Source organism: Pezoporus wallicus, unplaced genomic scaffold (genome assembly GCF_028554395.1).
Source record: "Pezoporus wallicus isolate ANWC-B61680 ecotype Strahan unplaced genomic scaffold, APGP_CSIRO_Pwel_v1 contig_10514, whole genome shotgun sequence".
NCBI lineage: Eukaryota > Metazoa > Chordata > Aves > Psittaciformes > Psittacidae > Pezoporus > Pezoporus wallicus.
In genome coordinates, this window is record NW_026637640.1 from 121,870 (window position 1) to 141,383 (window position 19,514).

At 58.5% G+C, this 19,514-nt stretch overlaps 1 protein-coding gene across 2 annotated transcripts; it reads right to left on the reverse strand.

The window, feature by feature from the left end:
- Positions 1 to 2,000: 2,000 nt before the first annotated feature.
- NRTN (neurturin) lies at positions 2,001 to 19,172 on the reverse strand. 2 transcript variants are annotated; one of them, XM_057406745.1, is made up of 3 exons: positions 19,063 to 19,172; positions 4,575 to 4,833; positions 2,001 to 3,216 (listed from the first exon to the last, which is right to left on the reverse strand). In XM_057406745.1, the coding sequence occupies exons 2-3, from the start codon at positions 4,804 to 4,806 to the stop codon at positions 2,768 to 2,770; spliced, it is 681 nt and encodes a 226-aa protein (XP_057262728.1). In that variant the 5' UTR covers positions 4,807 to 4,833; positions 19,063 to 19,172; the 3' UTR covers positions 2,001 to 2,767. The 2 variants fall into 2 exon arrangements, with proteins under 2 accessions (XP_057262728.1, XP_057262727.1); XM_057406744.1 differs by lacking the exon at positions 19,063 to 19,172 and having other exon boundaries at positions 4,575 to 5,048.
- Positions 19,173 to 19,514: the final 342 nt, after the last annotated feature.

Consider the following 19,514-nt stretch of genomic DNA (forward strand, 5'->3'; position numbering starts at 1 on the left):
CCCAACCTAAACCCAACCCCATGCGGATGCTGCACCCCGTTTATTATGATTAACATTAAATAACGCATGGGATGCGGAGGAAGGAGCCAGATGCGATTTTGTTGCATCTTTGAGCAGGGAATTTTCCGTCCTTTGCTGCCCTTTCTGCATTGTAGACATTCTTCCGGACAGCTCCAGCTCCTATTACAGCGGAGAGGGCTGTAGAAATGGAAAGCATCAGGGAAATATCAGCCTTTCGATTGGAACCACATTTCCATGCCCAGGCGGCAGCGAAGCGGCGCGGGATGAGCAGCGCTCCTGCGGTGGAGCCGCAGCAGCTCCACGCGGAGGATGGACCTCAGTGAGATGCACGAGAGAAGACACACAAAGCAAAAGCCATCCTTTGGCCACAGCCGTGATGCCCCAGCTGACCCCAAGACCTGGACAGGGGAGTTTTGCAGTTACAAATCCCAGCTGCATCCCAAACCCCAGCTGCATCCCAAACCCAAACGTGCAGGCGCAGCCGCGGATGTCAGGCGCTTCCCCTATTCCTCTGGTGCTCAGCTGCTGGCGGGTGAAAGGGAAAAGGAGGAAAAAATAGATGAATTGGAGCCACTCATGTTGGTCTGCAACACACACATTGCTCTGGGGGAGTTCCCAGCGTGCCTCTTTCTTTGGGGTGCGAGCTGCATTTACACTGGGTCCCTGATCCCTTTGCCTTTGATCCCTGCAAATCGAGGCACCCTAAATCCATTCCCCAAGCAAAGGCTCCAAAGTCTCCCAGCCATCTCCCTGTGCTCCGGGTAAGAAAACTCCAGGCAGCCGGGCTGCAAACCCTGCTCCTGCAGCACCGGGCCCTGCTTTGCTTCTGCAACACCTTCCCTTGCTTTATTGCCCTAGCTCCTTTTGGTTTTTTTTCCTACTACAACAGAACTAATTTTAGTTTTATAGTAGTGAGAACTGGAAAGCACCCAGGCCCTTGAGAGCGCAGTCAGGATTAGTACGTTTGGGTGCATTTACTCTGTTAAAGCCAATAGCGAGCCAATGGCTGTCCCCATCCTTCTCCCACTGCTCCTTGGGCCAGCTTCTTCCTTTCCCTGCAAGCCCTGTGGTGCAAACTCTCCCTTGCGGCATGGACCACGCTTGTCTGCTCTCAGCAGCGTTTGCATCCCCGTGGTACAGAATCACCAGCCCTTGTTGGCTCCCCAGCACGGATGCTCCCCATGCCTGTGGCTGCCTTCTCCCTTCCCCAGCAGGAAAACTCTGTGTTAGGGAGCACAGGCTGCTTTCCCAGGGGTGCTGGGTGCGCGGCCAGCCCTGCTGAAGGATGCTGTTTATGTTGCCTCACTACATCCTGGCTCTGCTCAGCCAAGAGCTGCGTTGGGATGAAGAAGCAGGATCAAACCCACCAGCCCGGCCCTTTGCAGAGGTTGGGGTAGCAGGGAGAGCTGTCTCCCACCCCACTCTGCTCCCTCGGCTGCTGTGGTCACCTATATGAGGACTCCTCCTCATCACTACTGCGCCGGGATGGAGGCAGATGGGCCATTGAGTCCCATTTAGCCGGGTGGAGGAGCTGGGACACTGCTGCGATCAGGGGGTGGCAAGCAGAGCCCTTTTCCCTCATGTTGGTTAATGCCCAGGACATGACACCAATATTCTCCTTCTGTTTATGATTTGCTTTTTCTGGGAAGAGGGCCAAGGGGAGAAAGCCCATCAATCCCAGGCAGCAAATATAGCCTGCCCCGAGGACGCCAAAGTCTGCGGTCTCATTTATTTCTCCGCAGAGTAAACAAGAGTGACACTGCTGTAAATGTGAACCGGAGCCAAAGCCCAGGATGAGCCCCCTCTCCCGCAGGATTCCAGCCCCACCGATGGGCAATACTCACGTGCCATAGCCGGGAGAGCCCGGTCCGGCTCTGCGTGATGCCGAACCAAGGATGCTCCTGCACCGGTGGCCTCTCGAGGCTCTGTCACCGGCAGGGTGGCGGCAGGGCCCCAGCCCAGCTGCCCGGGCTCGAGGTTAATCCAGTTACTTCAGATCAGCGTAAGCTTTAAAAAGAAAAGCCCAGGGCTGCGGTGTGGAGGTGATGGTGAAGGGGGCATCGGTGGGGAGCGGAGCCAGAGCCTTCCCCCCCCAGCACCAGCCAGTGCCAGGGCATCTCTGACCCCAAACACAGGGACCTGGGGTGACAAAACTGCCCCTGGGAGTGCAGGGACCTGCAGGGCTCAGCCCCATCCTGGGGCAGCACGGGCACATACAGCCATCTAATGCACCCCGTAACACACACTGGGCACGCAGCACACCCCGACCAGCACCATGCACCACCAGCACCACGCCATATGCAGCAACACCCGCACAACACCCCAGTGCGAACAAACGCTGCCCAGTGTGCCCCATCACCTCTGCCACGGCAGGGGGACACCCGCTCTGCAACACCCCCTCTGCCTGTAACACAACCTCAACGTGTCGAACATGCCCTGCGTGTGTTGTGCGCCCACCGTCACCCTCCGGGGAGGCTGACAGGGACCCCATGGCCACCGCCATGGGGTGGGACAACAGCCGCAAGCACCCATCACCGCTCCAACAACCGCAGCCTCCACCGGCACCCCCAGCCACGTCTCTGGTCCTGTGCGGTGCCAAGGGACGCACCAGCAGCTCAGTCTCTCCTCCCGCACGGGGAGGTCTGGGCTTATCCTTGTGCCCGGTCCCTCTGCCTGGTGACCAGCGAGGTTCCAGGGCCGGGGCATCACCTCTCCCTCCTGTTCCTTACGAGGAGACCCCGGCCCTTCACACGCAGCCGCACTCCTTGGCCGAGAGCTCGTTGACGGTGTAGTAGCGGTTGTAGGCATCCAGGAAGGAGACGTCGTCGTCGTAAGCCAGCGGCCGGCAGCAGGGTCGCGCCCGGACCTTCTCCTTCTTGATCCTCCTCCTGCTCCTCATGCTCTTCAGCGAGAGGTCGTAGCTGCGCACGGCCGCCTCGCAGGTGCCGCTGCAGTACCGGAACAGCACCGTCTCGTCCGACTCGTAGCCCAGCCCCAGCTCGCTGACGCTCACCTCCAGCTCCTTCAGCTCGCAGGGTTTGTGGCGAGCGCGGGCGCGCTTGCGGCGGCTGCCGGCGCGGGGGAACAGCGGCAGCTCGTGCCCACCCGAGTTCATGGCCTGGCTGTAGCGCTCCACCAGCGCCGCGATCAGCTGCCGGATCTCCCCCTCCGTGTAGCTCTCCAGCAGGCTGCTGTCTGCAAGGGAAGGGGTGCGCGTCAGTGGGGTGCCCCCCACCCTGCAGCTCCTCCATGGGATGGAGGTGGCTTAGGGCACGTGGGCAGCCCCCGCAGGCCCTCAGCGCCATGGGGCAGTGGTAGCCTTGGCACTGTTGGACTTGATGCTCTTAAAGGTCTTTTCCAACCTGGTTCATTCTAGGATTCAATGGGGGTGGCCTGGGGCAGGTGGATGCTGCCCACATTGGAGGGCCCCAGGGCAGTGCCCGTCCCCTGTGCTGGTTCCCAGCAGCCATCCTGAGGTGTGCATGAGACACCCCAAGGCTTTAAAACCCAAACCCCAAACCCTGAGGCCAGAGCTCCCCCGTGGCCTTGGGAGCCCCAGGGTGAAAAACCCCAAACTCCTTCCTCTCCTTTGCCTTTTCTTGCTTTATTTTCTTGTTTCCTCCCCTGCCTGGAGCTCTCCCAGACAGCCCCTTCCACTCCCAGCACAGCACAGAATCAGACTGCTTTGGGTTGGAAGCGACCTTAAAGCCCATCCAGTTCCAACCCCTGCCACGGGCAGGGACCCCTTCCACTGGAGCAGCTTGCTCCAAGCCCCTGTGTCCAACCTGGCCTTGAACACTGCCGGGGATGGGGCAGCCACAGTGATTTTGGGGACTTTTATTCCTTTTCCTTGCTAAAAATCAGCCAGAGTGTTTCCCTATGGCCTGGGTGGAAGATCTCCATCCCCCAACTTGCAAACTGTCCCCAGCCACCGCTGGCAGCATCCAAATCCCTTTATCCAAACGCTAAAGCTGGGGTTGGTCCAGCTCAGCGCCGGGGGAGGTGCAGGAAGGATGGAGGAAAGTGTAATTTAACAACTTGTCATCGATTCCCACGTTTCAGCCCCAAAAGAAGTTGTTCTGGTTTGGAAGGGGAACAGACACGCCGGGATGCTGAGCCGGCTGCCAGCACCGAGGGGGGAAGCTGCTGCCTCCCCGTGGAGCGGAGCCGTCCCCCTCGTGTTCAGCTCCCGTTTGACATGGAGCATGTGTCAAAATAGCACAGAAATATAGAAAAGAAATCCCCTAAAAATTAAAGAAAATAAAAAGCCGTTTGGTGCTAAAAAAGCAGCTTCTTCGCATTAAGATGAGCCGTTTGCATGCTCACGGTTTGGTGCCCAGCGCCTGCACCGCAGGACCCCCCGCTGCATCCCAAGCTCCTCCTTAACCATGCATAAAGGGGTGTGCAGAAGCAAGAGCAGGGAAAGAAACCAAGGGAATAAACCCTCTGGAGCGTTTCATTGTGAGCTGGAAGCGTGTCCCAATGGGAGTGTGGGGCCGGATGCTGTGGGATCAGGAGGGACGTGGCCCTGGTGCAGAGGTGCAGCAGCTTACATTGGGCGAGCAGCGAGCTGTGGCGTTGCAGGGCCCGTGGGGATCTCCGGGGAGCCACCGGCAGCGAGGAGGAGGAGGAGGATGAAGAGGAGGATGATGCCCGTGAGGAAGACGGCGAGGAAGGCAAGGGGCTGTATTTCCGGCTTCCGTTGAACATGTCTCTACAAACTAAAATGGATAACATGGAACTGAGGAGCATCGATGCAATGGCTGCAAACTTCCATACCTTCATCTTAGAGCAAGTCAGAACATTGAAACTCTGCAAAACAGGCAAAACAAATATCCTTATTACGTGGCCTTCACCCACGGCCCCTCTTCCCACCCCGCATCCCCACGGCTTGGACTGGATGACCATCTCCCATGGGACCACCAGCATCCCCTTGGCTCCATCTCATCCCCTCTGCCCTCCTGAGACTGGAGCAGTGTTGATGTAGGGAAACTGAGGCATGGAGATAGTGCTGCGCTGCAGAGGGGGAATTGGCCACGGCAGGTGAGGGTGGCCTGGGGCCAGTGGTGGCAAAGGGACAAGGGGGTGCCCTCAGCCACGCCATGCAGCCTGGCCAGGCAGGTTGATCTCTAGTGGAAGGTGTTGGAACTGGATGAGCTTTAAGGTCCCTTCCAACCCAAATCATTCCATGATATCCACCTCCCCTGGCTCCAGCCAAGTTTCCTCACACCAGGGGCTGGTATCACAGTGGAAGGGAAAAAGGACGGGCAAACTCAAGTCACCCCAGCCCGTGACACCTCTTTGCCTTGTACATCCCCTCCTTGGGACGTGGTGAGCAGTGTAAGGAGCCCCAGCTCCATCGTCCTTCCTCCTCCTCAGAGAGCCCCGATGTGCTTTGGTGTCCCGGCCATCCTCCCACCCAGATGCTCAACCAGAGCCCAAATCCCTCCCCGCTGGCACAGGGACACGGCAGCTCCATCCAACCCAGCCAAAATCATGACAACCTCAGGAAGAAGTGAATGGGATGCCTGGAGCATCTCAGCACGGCTGCAAGGCTTCTGGTGGGACCTCAGCCATGCAGAACATCCAGTGCAGCCCAGCCTGGTTTCTCAAAGCATAAAGGAACCCCACTGGCATTCCCCTCACAGGCAAAGTGCACCCTTACCTTGCACCATTCCATTTCCTCCATCCAAAGCAGGTTGGATCTGGTGGGATTTTACAACTGACCTTGCAGCCAGGCAGGGCAGCAGGGAATGGGGTCGGTGCTCCCATCAATGGGCTGTCAGGCATTAAATCCCCATCAAAGACACTCTGGAAGCTGCACCGACTTGCAGCTGCCTCCCGGCCCCTTGTTTGATTCCAGCTCCTTACAAACTCCAAACATTTTCCCCTTTTCAAATAAATTTTCCACCAGGGGAAAAAAAAAAAAGAAAAGAAAACCACAAAAAGCGGCCCCGGTTCAGCAATTTTTTGCCAAACAGAATTTACCAACAGGGGAAAAAAAATGTTTATTTCCAAATGGGATCTGACAGGTTCCTGCTCTTGAAGAACACAAGGAGGGCTGGGAACGCCGCCTCCTTGCCAGCAAGCCTTTCTTTGACAGGATGCAGCTAATTGCACATTAGCTAACAGTGATTATCTGCCCTGTAGGTTGCAAGGTAATTGTAGAACCCAGCCAGAGCCTAAATATTTTCAACTATAAACAATGCCAAGCTGGGAAAAGAATAGTTTCACCATATAAGGAGCTCAGACCATGCGATCCCGACGGGAACACGGCGGCGGAGCTGGAGGAGATAAGCACCGGCAGCACCAGGTCAGAGCCTGCAGCCGGCTCGTGGGGAGCATCCGGAGCACCAGGAATGGGGCTGGGATGCTCCCATCTCTGTCTCCTCCTGCAGAGCCAAGGAGGAGCTGGCTGCCCCATCCAGAAGGTGCAAGGGGAGTGATGGAGGCGCTGGGTGTGTTGGTACCTACGTCCATCATTGTAATGAGATGAGCTCTGAGGCAGAAGCTCTTCCCTGTGAGGGTGCTGAGGCGCTGGCACAGGGTGCCCAGAGAAGCTGTGGCTGCCCCATCCCTGGCAGTGTTCAAGGCCAGGTTGGACACAGGGGCTTGAAGCAAGCTGCTCCAGTGGAAGGGGTCCCTGCTGTGGCAGGGGTTGGAGCTGGAGGAGCTTTAAGGTCCCTTCCAACCCAAACCAGTCCGGGGTTCTGGGATTCTATGAATTGGGTGCCTTAAATTCAGATTTCTCCTCTGAGATTAGAGCAGGAGCGGGGAAAAGGCACTGAAAACGCTCACCAGCATCAAACGGCTCCCAGCAAGGCAGAGGGGATGGGTGCCAAAAGGGAAAGGCCTGAGGAAGCTGCAGTTTGCTCTTGGGGACCTGGTGACAGCTCAGGAATGAAGGACGAGAGAAGGACCAGCAGCCCCGGGTGATGCAGATGCAGGGGTTTGGGCGGTGGGAAGGGACCCGCTCGCAGTGCTGCTGGATGGGAGGACAAGCAGCTTTTGGCAGCGGATGTTTGGGCGTTCTGGGAGGTGAATACCGTGGTGGACAACCAGGATGGGATCACACATGGCCTGGACCTTCATCAGCACCTCCTGAGCTGCTCAGGGCTGCGCCGGGGAGGGAAGGGCTGCGACCTTCAACCCATCCACCTGAGAAAGTGCCTCTGGCTCATTGCAAGCCCATAAAACGTTAGCAGAGCGGTGTCAGCCCTGCTGCACCTCCCATAAAAGAGGCTGCTATTCCAGCAGCCAGGCAGCCTGGCCCCCACCCATCGCCAGTGACCTTTCAAAAGGCTGAAATCCCGGCTCCAGCACTCAAAACAATATCAAGACTCCCAACATTCCAGGCTTTGCCTTTGGTTTCTCTCGCTCTAAAAAGCCTCGGACCACGTGTGCCAACCTGCGGTGAGAGCTGAAGGGGAAAGGAAAAACACACACAAAGAGAGGCATCGGAGCCGTGACTCAGCCGGGATGATGCCGGAGCTGCCCTCTCCCATCTTCCTGCTTTCCACATAGCTCAAACCTGCTCCCAGCGATGATAAATGATCACAGGGGGTTCGAGGCATGGGGCACTGGTTGCTGCCAACACATCCTGGGATGGACCCAGGGATTCTCCCTGGCTCCATGAAGGGCTGAAGTCTCCACCACCTGCCCCGCTCTCATCCCTACCCAGGGCTCGCTGCTTCCCAAGCAGAGCAGAAACCACCCCGTGTCCTGGAGAACTGGAAACCCAAGGGAAAAGGAACCAACAGCAGCACGGCCAATTCCTGCCTCTTAGTCGGGAGGGAGCAAGTTGATTGTCTTGGCAGCCCCCTCCATGCCCCTCTCAGCTTTCCTTTCGAAGGGATCCAACAAATCCACCCCACACCCTAAGGAAACTCTTCCAAGCCTCACTCTTCAGCAGGAATCCCATTCAATAAACTCGGATCAATCCAGTCTTGTTTCCGGTTTTCTTCACTTCAGCGCTCCAGTGCCAGCATTTCCACTGCTTTTTCCTGCTAAATCCAAACGCAGGGACCCCTTCCCTGCGGATGCGTTGCCTTTGCTCACAAACCCCGAGCATCTTGGGCTTCTCGGACTTCCCTCACTGCTCACACCCTCAGTTTTTCTCATCGCTCTTTTCTAACCCATTCCTCATGCTACAAGCAGGATTTGCTCCCAGTATGCACTGACTTGAAGCCTCAACTCCTTGAGTCATGGGATGACGAGGGTAAAGCAGAGATTTCCCTTTCGTACCCTTCTTGCTTGGGGGGAGAAGGAGGAGACGTGAAAACCCTCAGCCCTGATGCATCAAAGCCCAGGGACCAAGAGAACCCAAAAGACATTATATCCTAAGTAAGTGTGCCATAAATTTGCAGCAGATTCATGCTTCCGGGCACTGATTTATTACCTTCAAGCACTTGGTCTCAGCCACGCTGTGCAAGAATGGAGGAGGCCATGGAGTGGCCGAGGGCTTTTTGGCACCACAAAAGCACTTGGAAAGACAAAGGCCTTGACGGGACATCAGAGAGAGCTTCCACCTGCCACACACTGTTTATTTGAGTGCCTTACATGGGAGCCAAGCTGCTTTGAAATCCCGGCTCCTCATGACTCATCCCGCTGGAATTAAACAATTTCCATCCAGGCTCTTGGGCAAGCAGCTCCAGAGGCTGCTGCAAAGTGGCTCCTCCAGCTCAAAGCTTGCTCCGAGGATGGTCGGAGGGGACAGGGATGGTGGAGAGTACCCAAGCAGGGCTCTTTGCAAGCTCCTGACATGCTCTGGTGGGAGTTGAGCCCCCCAGAGAGCATCAGTGTGTTTGACGCCCCCAACCAGGGTGGATGCTGCACCGCGGGTACCAGAGCCTGCAGCGGGATGCCCCGGGGTCAAACGAGCCCCAAAATGGCAAAACTGGCCCCAAAGTGGGGAGTGCTGAAAGGGAAAAGCAGCCCCAGAGCCGGGTCTGAGTTGAATTGAGGTTCCCCTCTCCAGCTCAGCTCCAGGGGTGATTCCTGGGGCACTCAGAGCCGCAATCCCAGTGCAGGCGTTCCCTTGGCTGGCGACACAGGGCAGCAGCAGCCGGGTCCCCGCTGGCTGCTCTCCCACAGCCCCGTGCTTTGCACGCCAAAGGCACTGATGGCCAATGGCACATCCCACATCCCACAGCCCTGCTCATCCCTGCCCTTCCTTCTTCCCCTCCCCAGCTCTTCCCGCTCCCCCATAAGCAAAACCAGAGCCGCGCACGGGACACATGGTTCTGCTTTGCCTAAGTGAAAACCAGCCCACGATGAGAAACTCCAAAGCTCTTCCCGCAGCCCCGGTCCCCTCCCGAAAGAGCCCACCACAAACAAGTCAGACCCCGATCCCTGGGCCACGGCCACAGCCTGGATCCCCTGGGAATTCCTCTTGGGGTGACCACCGAACCCCATCCCGGTGAGGAAACGGAGCCGGTCCCGGCCCCATGGGATGGCGGAGGGGGAGAAGGGGCCATGGTGGGGTGGGGGGGAGCATCCGCATTCCCGGGATGCGGGGAGCCCCTCGGCTGACACGCCAACCCCCGGGAAGCTGCGCCGTTCCCACGCTGACATGACATTTACATTGGGGCTGAATTACGGCACATTGGGTTTACAGCCCTGCAAACAGCTTTAGGGGGGAGGACCCCCCCCCAGAACCAAAGCACAGCCCCAGCACCACGAGGGAAATGAGGAGAGACATCAGATTTGGGGGCTTTGCCACAGCCGGGATGCTGCATCCCAACGTGAGCTGCGGAGCTGCAGAGCCCCCATCAGATGGAGCAGCCCCCGTCCATACCCCACTATTGTCCCCATTTCAAGCTCCAGAGAGTTAAAGCAGCTCAAAGGGAGATGGCACCGGGAGGTGGCAGGGATTTCAGGTACCTCAACTCATCCCACATCCCAAGGCACCTCCGGGGATGTGCCTCACTGGAGGGCATCATCTCCTCCCCATGGGCTGGAGAGCTGGGAGTGAGCAGGCACGAGACCCCCGGCAGCCCCCACAGCATGGCCAGTGCCCAGTGCCAAGGAGGAGATGCCCTTTCCTGTGTCCCATATTCCATATCCCATGCTCCCGTTGCCAACAGGAACTGAGAGGCTTTGGGAGCTCTTCCAGGAGGAGATGGAGCACAGGGGGATGAAAACCTGATTTGTGCCATGGCCAGGGGGCACCTTGAAGGACCACCCTTGCATGGCAAGGGACAGCATCCTCCTACACGGAGCTGCCCTGGCTGAACGGGCAGGAGAGGCCAAACTCACCAGGTTGGAAAACCCATCACCAACACCCTGTAAATCACCTGGCACCATCCCAGTGCCCCCAGTCCAGGAACCCCATCCCCAGACCCATACTGGGGCTGGACCCCTCACAGGCCGGATGCCAGGATGGTGTCGACCGCTCTCACCATCTCCTGTCCCTCCCATGGGGTTCCTGCTCTCACCATCTCCTGTCCCTCCCATGGGGTTCCTGCTCTCACCATCCAGCGCGTGCCCTGGCACGGGGCTGTGAGGAGGCCATCGGCCCCATGGGGTGCATCCATGCTCTAGGAAGCAGCACCAGCTCCTTGGATTCCTTCCCCGGAGCCCCTGCCTGGGCTTTCATGTCATTAATGAACAGGGAAGATGGAGGGAGCTCCCATGGGATGAATCCTGCTGCAGACGCAGCCCCGAGTGCTGCGGGTGCCCGCGCTTGGACCAGCTCAGCGCTGGCTGGGTTCAGCTGATCCCCTTGAGGGCACATAAAGATGATGATGTCCTCGTCTCCCATCCCTGCTGCTCGCTCCATGGCTCGCCGGGGCAGGGCAGAGGCAGAAACGCAGCTGCAATGTCAATGAGCAGCAAAGGACAAGGAGAAAGCAGTTTAAATGCAGCACAACTCTCACTGCAGCGCTCGGGGACACAGGGAGGTGCCTGCACGGGGGTCTGAGGACACCAGGACATAACCAGCACCCCCAGGGCTGCACAAACAATCATTTAAACCATCAAAGTGCCATAGAATCACAAATGGGTTGGGTTGGAAGGGACCTTAAAGCCCACCCAGTTCCACGGGCAGGGACCCCTTCCACTGGAGCAGCTTGCTCCAAGCCCCTGTGTCCAACCTGGCCTTGAACACTGCCAGGGATGGGGCAGCCCCAGTGATGTGGGGGATCTTTATTCCTCTTCCTTGCTAAGAATCAGCCGCAGTGTTTAAATCAGGCTGCACACGCGTGGTGTGGACCCAGCTCCCGGCCCCAGCGTGTCCCTGCTGACCCTGGCAAGGGCAGCAAGGCCACAGCAACGCAGCCACCTTTGTAAGCTGATTCAGTCAGCTCTAAGCAGCAGCAAGAGCCGCCCTTATGATAAGAGATAAGTAATTAGAGATAAACGATGCTCAAGCGCTTCAGGTGGCATCACTCAGCACATCAGCTGGAGCAGAGCATTGCTCGTGGCTGCAACGGGGAATGAGGAGGGAATACAAACGGCAAACCCAACCCCACTGATGCGGCCAAACCCCGTTTGCTGATGGGCAGAGAAAATACAAGTGGATCATTCAAAGTCACATTCAATCCAGGAGGGTTTTGTAGCCCAGGGCATAAAAACCCCACAAGCAGATCCCCATCAGCACTGGGCACCCATGGGCGATGCTGTGCCCGCATTGTGTGCTACCCAGCACTGCTCCTCCAGCCCTAAGCTCCCCCTTCATGCCAAACCCTGATGTCTGGATGTCAGTTCCTGTTTTCCCTCGGTGACAAAGCACCCCCCGTGCACTAAATCACTGCACGATGCCAAAAAGGGCCGGTTTGTTGGAGGAAACCAATTACCGTGGCTTGTTTGGACAACCCCAGTGCCTCGGGAAACAGGGCTGAAAGCTTTCATTTTGGCAGCGAGATGGAGCCCAGGCCCCAGATGTGCTCTTCTCTGGGCTGGTTTCAACAACCGCTGGTATCTGTGAGCTGCCACAGGGGCAAAACCTCCTTCAGTGGAGCCAGGAGGGAAAACACAACAGAGGAAGGAGGGTGACGGGGCCCTAAAGGCATCGCCTCCTCTCACTTGGGCTGCTTTTGCCTTCCCTGGGTTGTAGGTTTCCTTCCTTGTGGATTTGGCTGGCATCACGGCATGATTCCCCCCCCCAGCGCCCTAAGGGATGTCCCTGTGCTGCGGTGTGCCTCAGTTTCCCCTTTGCAAATACACCCTGGGAGCACGATGGCCTTTGAAGGCTCCATGTATTAATTCCTTATATTCCCAGGGTGCCTGTGGGAGCAGAGAGGCCACCTCCGCTTTTCCATGTGGGCTAGCATGGTCCTTTCATTCCTGCTCTCATCCCTAAAGAAACAGATCCTGCCCTAATCCAGCATCCCTGCCAGCAGGCCAGGTTGAGCCAGAAACGAGCCATGTCAGGGGCAGACAGGGGAGCTACTGCCCCTGGATGCTCCACGAGGGATGAGGACCCTCCGCATCCCTCAACAGGATCCATCCACATTCCTCAGCTGGATCCATCTGCATCCCCCAACAGGATCCATCCTCATTCCCCGAGAGGATCCATCCTCATCCCCCAACAGGATCCATCCACATCCCCCAACAGGATCCATCCACATCCCTCAACAGGATCCATCCTCATCTCTCAACAGGATCCATCCACATCCCTCAACAGGATCCATCCACATCCCTCAACAGGATCCATCCACATCCCTCAACAGGATCCATCCACATCCCTCAACAGGATCCATCCTCATCTCTCAACAGGATCCATCCACATCCCTCAACAGGATCCATCCTCATCTCTCAACAGGATCCATCCACATCCCCCAACAGGATCCATCCACATCCCCCAACAGGATCCATCCACATCCCCCAACAGGATCCATCCTCATTGCCCAAGAGGATCCATTCACATCCCTCAACAGGATCCATCCGCATCCCTCAACAGGATCCATCCTCATTGCCCAAGAGGATCCATTCACATCCCTCAACAGGATCCATCCGCATCCCTCAACAGGATCCATCCTCATTCCCCAAGAGGATCCATCCTCATCCCTCAACAGGATCCATCTTCATCCCTCAACAGGATCCATCCACATCCCTCAACAGGATCCATCTGCATCCCCTAACAGGATCCATCTTTATTCCTCAACAGGATCCATCCTCATCCCTCAACAGGATCCATCCGCATCCCTCAACAGGATCCAGACCAAGAAGCGCCGGTGATGCCGATGCCACCTCCAGCCCAGCAGTGGGAATTCCTCCCTATCTTCACTCCATTCTCCCCTCTCTCTATGTCTTTAATTCCACTTGCACAGAAGGAGCTGGCTTGTCAAGGCGCCCGCCGGGGATTACAGCGCTTTTCTAAGGGCAGAGAGACCCAAGAGATGTTTGCAAATCCAATTTGCACTAAACCCTTCCAGTGGGATTTGGACGGTGCACAGACTAATATCCCATTTAGCATTTACTGTCCGACTCCAGCAGCAACTGCCGACATCTTGAACCACTTAGTGCTGCTCCAGAGAGAGCAGATGAGGAATTCCTCCTGAGACAGCTACAGAGATGGGCTGGGAATGGAGATTTTGGGTGGAGAAAGTTCCAAACTGGGAGATACTTGGGTTAAAGAGGGCTGGAGATGATGGGAATTGCTGGAGGCAGCAGGTCAGCATCACCTGCACCTTTGTGTGCAGAGATGCTGATACGGTGGTGCAGCATCACACCGATGGACACATTCCCTGAGCTTTCCCATCCAACCTGCTTGGGATGCCCTCAGGGACCAGAGGCTTTCCACATGGAAGAGCCACACAGCTTCCAAATCAGCAAAGCTTTGCCGTCTGATCACAACCAGGGTGCTGGTGCGCAGGAGGGCTGCGGTGACACTGACCTTCCCATCCCGCTGCCATCTCCTATGGCTCCAGCTCAGATCCGATCGGGCTTATGGATGAGAGACTGGGATCATTTATCCCACCCTGAGCCGATGCCGTGGTGCTCTCCGTGCTGCTGTAAAACACTGTTTGCAGCCACACAGCTCTTGTGCAGGGGCTGGCATCAGCAGCCAGGTCCCTGTCCCTGCCCATCACCAGGCTGGGACAATCCCTCACACCCTCCCAGTGTCCCCAGCCCATCAGGGAGCCCTGGCACAGCGATGCCACCTCTCCTCCATCACCATGGCACACGCAGCCCGTCCTGCTGCACCTTCTGAGCTGGCATTTTCGGACGGAGAAGATCAATTGTTCTGGAATCTGCTCTTGGAGACAGGCAGGGGCCAGACCCTTCTCTCCTCCCACCAGTCCTCTGCCATGCAGATCCTACCAAGGCCAGGTTGGACGGGGCTTGGAGCATCCTGCTCTAGTGGAAGGTGTCCCTGCCTGTGGCAGGGGTTGGAACTGGAGGAGCTTTAAGTTCCCTTCCAACCCAAACCGTTCCATGACACCACAAGCGATGCTTTTCCAGGGCACAGCCCCTCATGCCCATGCTCTGTCCATTCCGAGAGGATGGCTCTCGCCACCCAAATCCTGGCTGAATCCTTCCAGCCTCTCCTTTCCCCCCCAGGAAACCTCTCTCAGGCACTAAACAGGCTCCTGTGTCCCCTGGTTCGGGGCCATGGGGCAATGCCTCCATCCCCAGCCCTGCCCTGCAGAGCATCACTGCCAGCAGCCGCCTCCTGCATCCTCCCGCCACGTGCGGCGGCTCTGCCGCTGGCACCGTCGCTCCCAGACGGCTCCATGGAGCTGCTAAGCCTCAAGAATGTGCTCTTAAACAACCAGCACCACTTCAGAGAGCAGCTGCCCTGCGAAACGGGAGGCGAGCCTCTTCCCTGGGGCACCCAGAAGATGCTCCGGTTCGTACCCAAGGCTTCGGCTGGCTTTGGCCCAAGGGCACAGCATCCCTGCCTGCCCTGGGGAAGGCAGCAGAGAGGGGAAACCCCAAAAGGCCACTCCAGCACCTTGCTGGGGCCATCCCCTGCCTGTTCCTCCCAGCACAGGAGCTGCCCATGGACCACAACCTCTGGGCTGGACTCCAAAGATTCTGGAGGTGGTTTGCAGCCCTGTGGCACAGGGACAAGCTGCCTCTGCTCTGCTCCAGGAGCACGGTGTGAGGCTGCCCAGGGCAGCAACACTGGGGGCTCTGCCCCATTCTATGGGGCCAAGAGGTCCTCTGCCTCCCCCAGGCCCAACAGCCCCTTGTTTGATTAGGGAGGGTCAGGGAGCAACAAGAGCAGCAGTAAATGCACCCCATGCATTCAGGGAGCGTGGCAGCCAAACCCAACAGGATTAAAAGCAAAAGGACCACCACAAGCCATGTAGAAACCCATGACCAGCCCTTCCCACCCCCCCCCCCAAAGCCCCCAGTGATGGCTGTTTGCTGCGTGCACCCCCCAAATCCTCACCTATTTGCTTGTTTTAAATGGGCTTTGAAACCTGCCCTTCATTTGGGACCCATTTTTCACCTTGGGAAGGACTAGGGTGGGCTTACAGCAGCTCACCCCTCTGCTGCAGGCTGGGAAAACACAGACCAAGGGCAAATCAAAGGGCTCCCTAAAGCCCAGAGCCCTCCTACAGCCTGGACCCTGCTCAGCACTCAGGAAAGCTCACGGATGGCACATCCAAGATCTAGAGGTGGTGGATGCTCCATCCCTCCAGGCATTCCAGGCCAGGCTGGATGCGGTTCTGGGCAACCTGGTCTAAAGATGTCCCTGCTCATTGCAGGGGGTTTGGACTGGGTGAGCTTTGGAGGCCCCTTCCCACCCAAACCATTCCATGATTCTATGGGATTTAGCTGCGAGAAAAGCTGCTGAAACAGAGACAAATGCAACTCCTGCTTTGGATTATTGCAGCCTGGGAGTGATGCTAAAGGAGGAACTTCCCCTCCTGGGCCATGTGCTGCGTGGGGATGTCGGCCCCTCAGCCCTGCCTCCCTCCCGGCAGCCTCCATCCATCCCCTTACATGCTCGGTTTGGACCAAGTTCAAAGGAAACCTTTCCTGCTGGAATCAGAACAGAATGTGGTTCCATCCGAATCAAAACCCTCCAGGAAAGCAGGGCCGATGTGACCGACATGGCTGATGAGGGGACAGGCACGCAGTGACGCGGCTGCACAAGGAAATGGTTCCTCCTCATCATCCCACACCGAGGCGGTGGCAAAGAGATTGTTTCAATTTAGCTCTTTGGATGTCGAGTTACAAAGTGAGCCCGGTTTGGGTTTCATGGGGAAAAAGCAATGGGAAGGAAACTGCTCGTGGCATTTCCCTGCCCAGGGCGACGGCTCAGGGAGTTGCTTCATTTAGGGATGAAGCTCTTGGGACGCTCCTTCACGTGAGAACACCTCTGCACCACGCCTGGCACAACCAGTTTGGGTTTCTCTTCCTCTCCTTTAAGTTTACTGGGGAAATAATAGGGCAAATCCCAGGAAGAGCTGGGTTGGGTGGGATTTCTCCAGTCCATCCGGAGCAGACGGCTCACCCTGACCGAGGGACCAGCCCCATGGCTGCATCGCTGCAGCAGCACTCCAGGGATTCCAAGTGATCCCTGGCATGGTGGTAGTGGAAGAACAGACTGGTACCCAGCTCCTTGCCCCCTCCTCATGCCAGAGGGGGAGCACATCCTGCTGCCCCCAATGGGCTTAGCAAGGGCTCTGGAAGCAGGACTGTGCACGTGTGCTTTAGCTTAGACCAGCAATCACAGAATCATGGTCTGGGTTGAAGGGACCTTAAAGCTCCTCCAGCTCCAACCCCTGACACAGGCAGGGACCCCTTCCACTGGAGCAGCTTGCTCCAAGCCCCTGTGTCCAACCTGGCCTTGAACACTGCCAGGGATGGGGCAGCCACAGCTTCTCTGGGCACCCTGTGCCAGCACCTCAGCACCCTCCCAGGGCAGAGCTTCTGCCTTACATCCAACCCGAACAGCCCCTGTTTAAGTGTCACCAAGGAAAAGAACAACCCACAGCAGTAAAACAAGCACCAGCCCTGAGCTGCACAACCGCATCCCCTGCACCAGCACCCACACAGGGCCCCAGGACCCTCCCTCTTCTCAGCATCTCCCTCTATGCCAAGGCTCAGCCCCGCTGTGCGATGCTCCACAGGCAGGGGCTGACATCAACAGGCAGCTGATGGCTCTTCGTGTCCCTCTCAAGCCCACCCCTGCATGGCCACAGTATGGGATGGGGTTTTCCTGGGTAGGAAGCTGCTTGTCCATGTGCTGAGCACCTCGGGGACAGTGATGCGATGCCTGCTCTGGCCTACACTGTGCTTAGGGCAGCACGAGAGGTACTTGGCCTCAGAAAGGGCATAATGCACCCAAAGGTGGAAAACAACCTTAAAAGTGCACCCTGGAGCCCGTGGGCCAGGTAGAGCCACAGGAGAGCAGCCCAAGGAGGGCTTGGAGGGCAAGGTGATGGCAAAGCAGAGCTGTGATTCACATCTGCACCGTGGGAGGGCACCCAGTGCAGCACAGCCTGGGCTGCTCCAGCGCTCAGCACCACCCAGCCCTCAGCACCAGCACCCCGGGGTACCCAGGGAGAAGGGACACCGGAGCAGTGCCAGCACCTGCATCCCCCCCCCCCCCCCACGCTGTGTCACAGCAGAATGGACCAGCTCCTCTTATTTCCAGCCTAGGGGCTGGATGCTGAGAGGCCTGGAAGGTGCTGGGTCTCTCCTTGCCCTGGTAAACCCTGTGGCTGTGCAGCCCAGGAGAAGCCTGGCTCTGGTGCCGCATCCTGCTGCAAAGTAGCTGCAACCACACACAGACTGATTGCAAAGCAGGAGGGATGGACAGCTCGGCGTTCCCTGGGCGCTGCAGCTGCATTGGGATGCGCTGCGCCTTCTCTGCTCCTTCCTCCTGGCAGCGCAGGAGCTGGACCAGGACTGAGCGAGAGCTCCGAGGACCAGCACTGTGTAAAAGTCGAGTTGTAGAAACAGGGAAATCTCATTTCTCCTCACCCTAAGCCGAGCCCTGGACCTGCTGGAGCTGGAGGAGCAGGACAGGCCCCACAGCTGCCGCCATGGGGTGACACTGAGGATGCAAATCTCGGGCACAGCATCACCAGCTCTGCTTTGCAACCCAGAGTCAGGGCTGCAATGGGTCTGGACCAAAGGCCCGCTTAAAACCAGCAGCTAAAAACCCAAACCCAAGAACTCAAGCTCCTAAAACCTTGCACAGAGCCCCCCTCTTCCCTGCCTGCTCCATGCAGCACCCCGTCCGCTTCTGCCACTAGATCTAGGAGCACCCACGACCCTGAGAGCCTGAATCTGGGATCCACACACGATCCTGGCTTCAGCCCCAGGACTGCAGCACTCGTCCAGGACTCCCACACCGCTTCCACCAGCCGCCAGCCCCTTCTCCTCCCGTGATGAACCGTGCCCTCGACCCAGCGCCTAATTGTGGATTGGCTCCCGAAGCAACGACGGGATTTAAATCAGTGCTGGCTACAAGCTACCATATATGTGCAATAAAGACACCCGAGGTCTAGGTTGTTTTTATAAAGCCTCCGTGCAGACCGCAGCAAGAGTGGGAAATTCCCTCCCTCGATGAACTTCGCCTCCCAGCTCCTGCTAAGGGCTGGAGATGGAAACCTCAGCTCGGCGGTGGCCGAGAGCCGGCGGCTGGAGCCGGGAGGAGGTGACGGGGTTGCAGATGCCGCAGATCCTTCCGTTTCTTAAACTAATATTTAGACAGGACACGCTCCCCCCCAGGGAACAAACTGCACCCGGAGCCGTCCCTCGCCGTGTTTGTGCTCCTGCCTGGCGGGACGCTCTCCAAGTATGAACCCAACTCCTCCGGCAGCCGCAACGGCCGCCCCGACGCCGAGCGGGAGATGAGCGATGAGCGGCGGGGCCCGATCCTGCTCCCCCCCGTCCGCACCGTGCCGCGGCCGCCCGAAGGACCCGGTTCGGCCGCTTCTGCGGGCCGCACCATCCAACCGCACCGCGCTCGGACGGGACGCGCGGCCCCGGGTGGGGGGAAACAAACGGCGGTGAAGCCCCTCCGGGGTACGGGGGGAAGAGGCTCGGCCGGGACCCCGCCGGTCCCGCAGCGCCGGGCGAGGGGCAGGATCAGTCCCGCAGGTGCCCGGGGCCGCCCGCGGCGCTTACCTGGACGCCGGGCCGGTGCGCAGCGCTCAGCGGCGGCTCCGGGACGGGGCCGGGGCCACGACACGCGTGGGGCCGGGGACCGCCATGGGCGAGCGGCGGAGCGGCTCGGGGCTGGCTCGGCTCGGCTGGAGCACGGCGCGGAGCGGCTCAGCGCGGGGGGGGGCTCGGCCACCGCCTCCTCCCCTCGGCGAGGGGCGGGTTTGGAGCCCGCCGGTTCCCCCGCCCCGCCCGGGCCCGCCTCCGCCCGGTCCCGAGCCGGGCTGCGCTCCGCTGCCGGTGCCGGTGCCGTCCCAAAGCCCTCCCGGACCCGCAGCTCCCCCTGCGGAGGCACCGGTCGCGTCTCGCAGCGGAGCCGATGGGGTTTGCCCGGCCCCTCCCGGCCCGCCCGGGCGCGGCCACAGCCACAGTCCTGCCCCGGAGCCCCCGGTCCTGCCCCGGAGCCCCCGATTCTG

What these genes read in the sequence shown, in the direction of transcription:
- NRTN (XM_057406744.1), bottom strand. Translation starts at nt 4,950, where the DNA reads ATGCTGGTGGTCCCATGGGAGATGGTCATCCAGTCCAAGCCGTGGGGA. An exon ending in CAGCTCGCTGCTCGCCCAAT is followed by an intron (nt 3,217 to 4,574) that starts GTAAGCTGCTGC and finishes CTTCCCTTGCAG; the next exon opens with ACAGCAGCCTGCTGGAGAGC.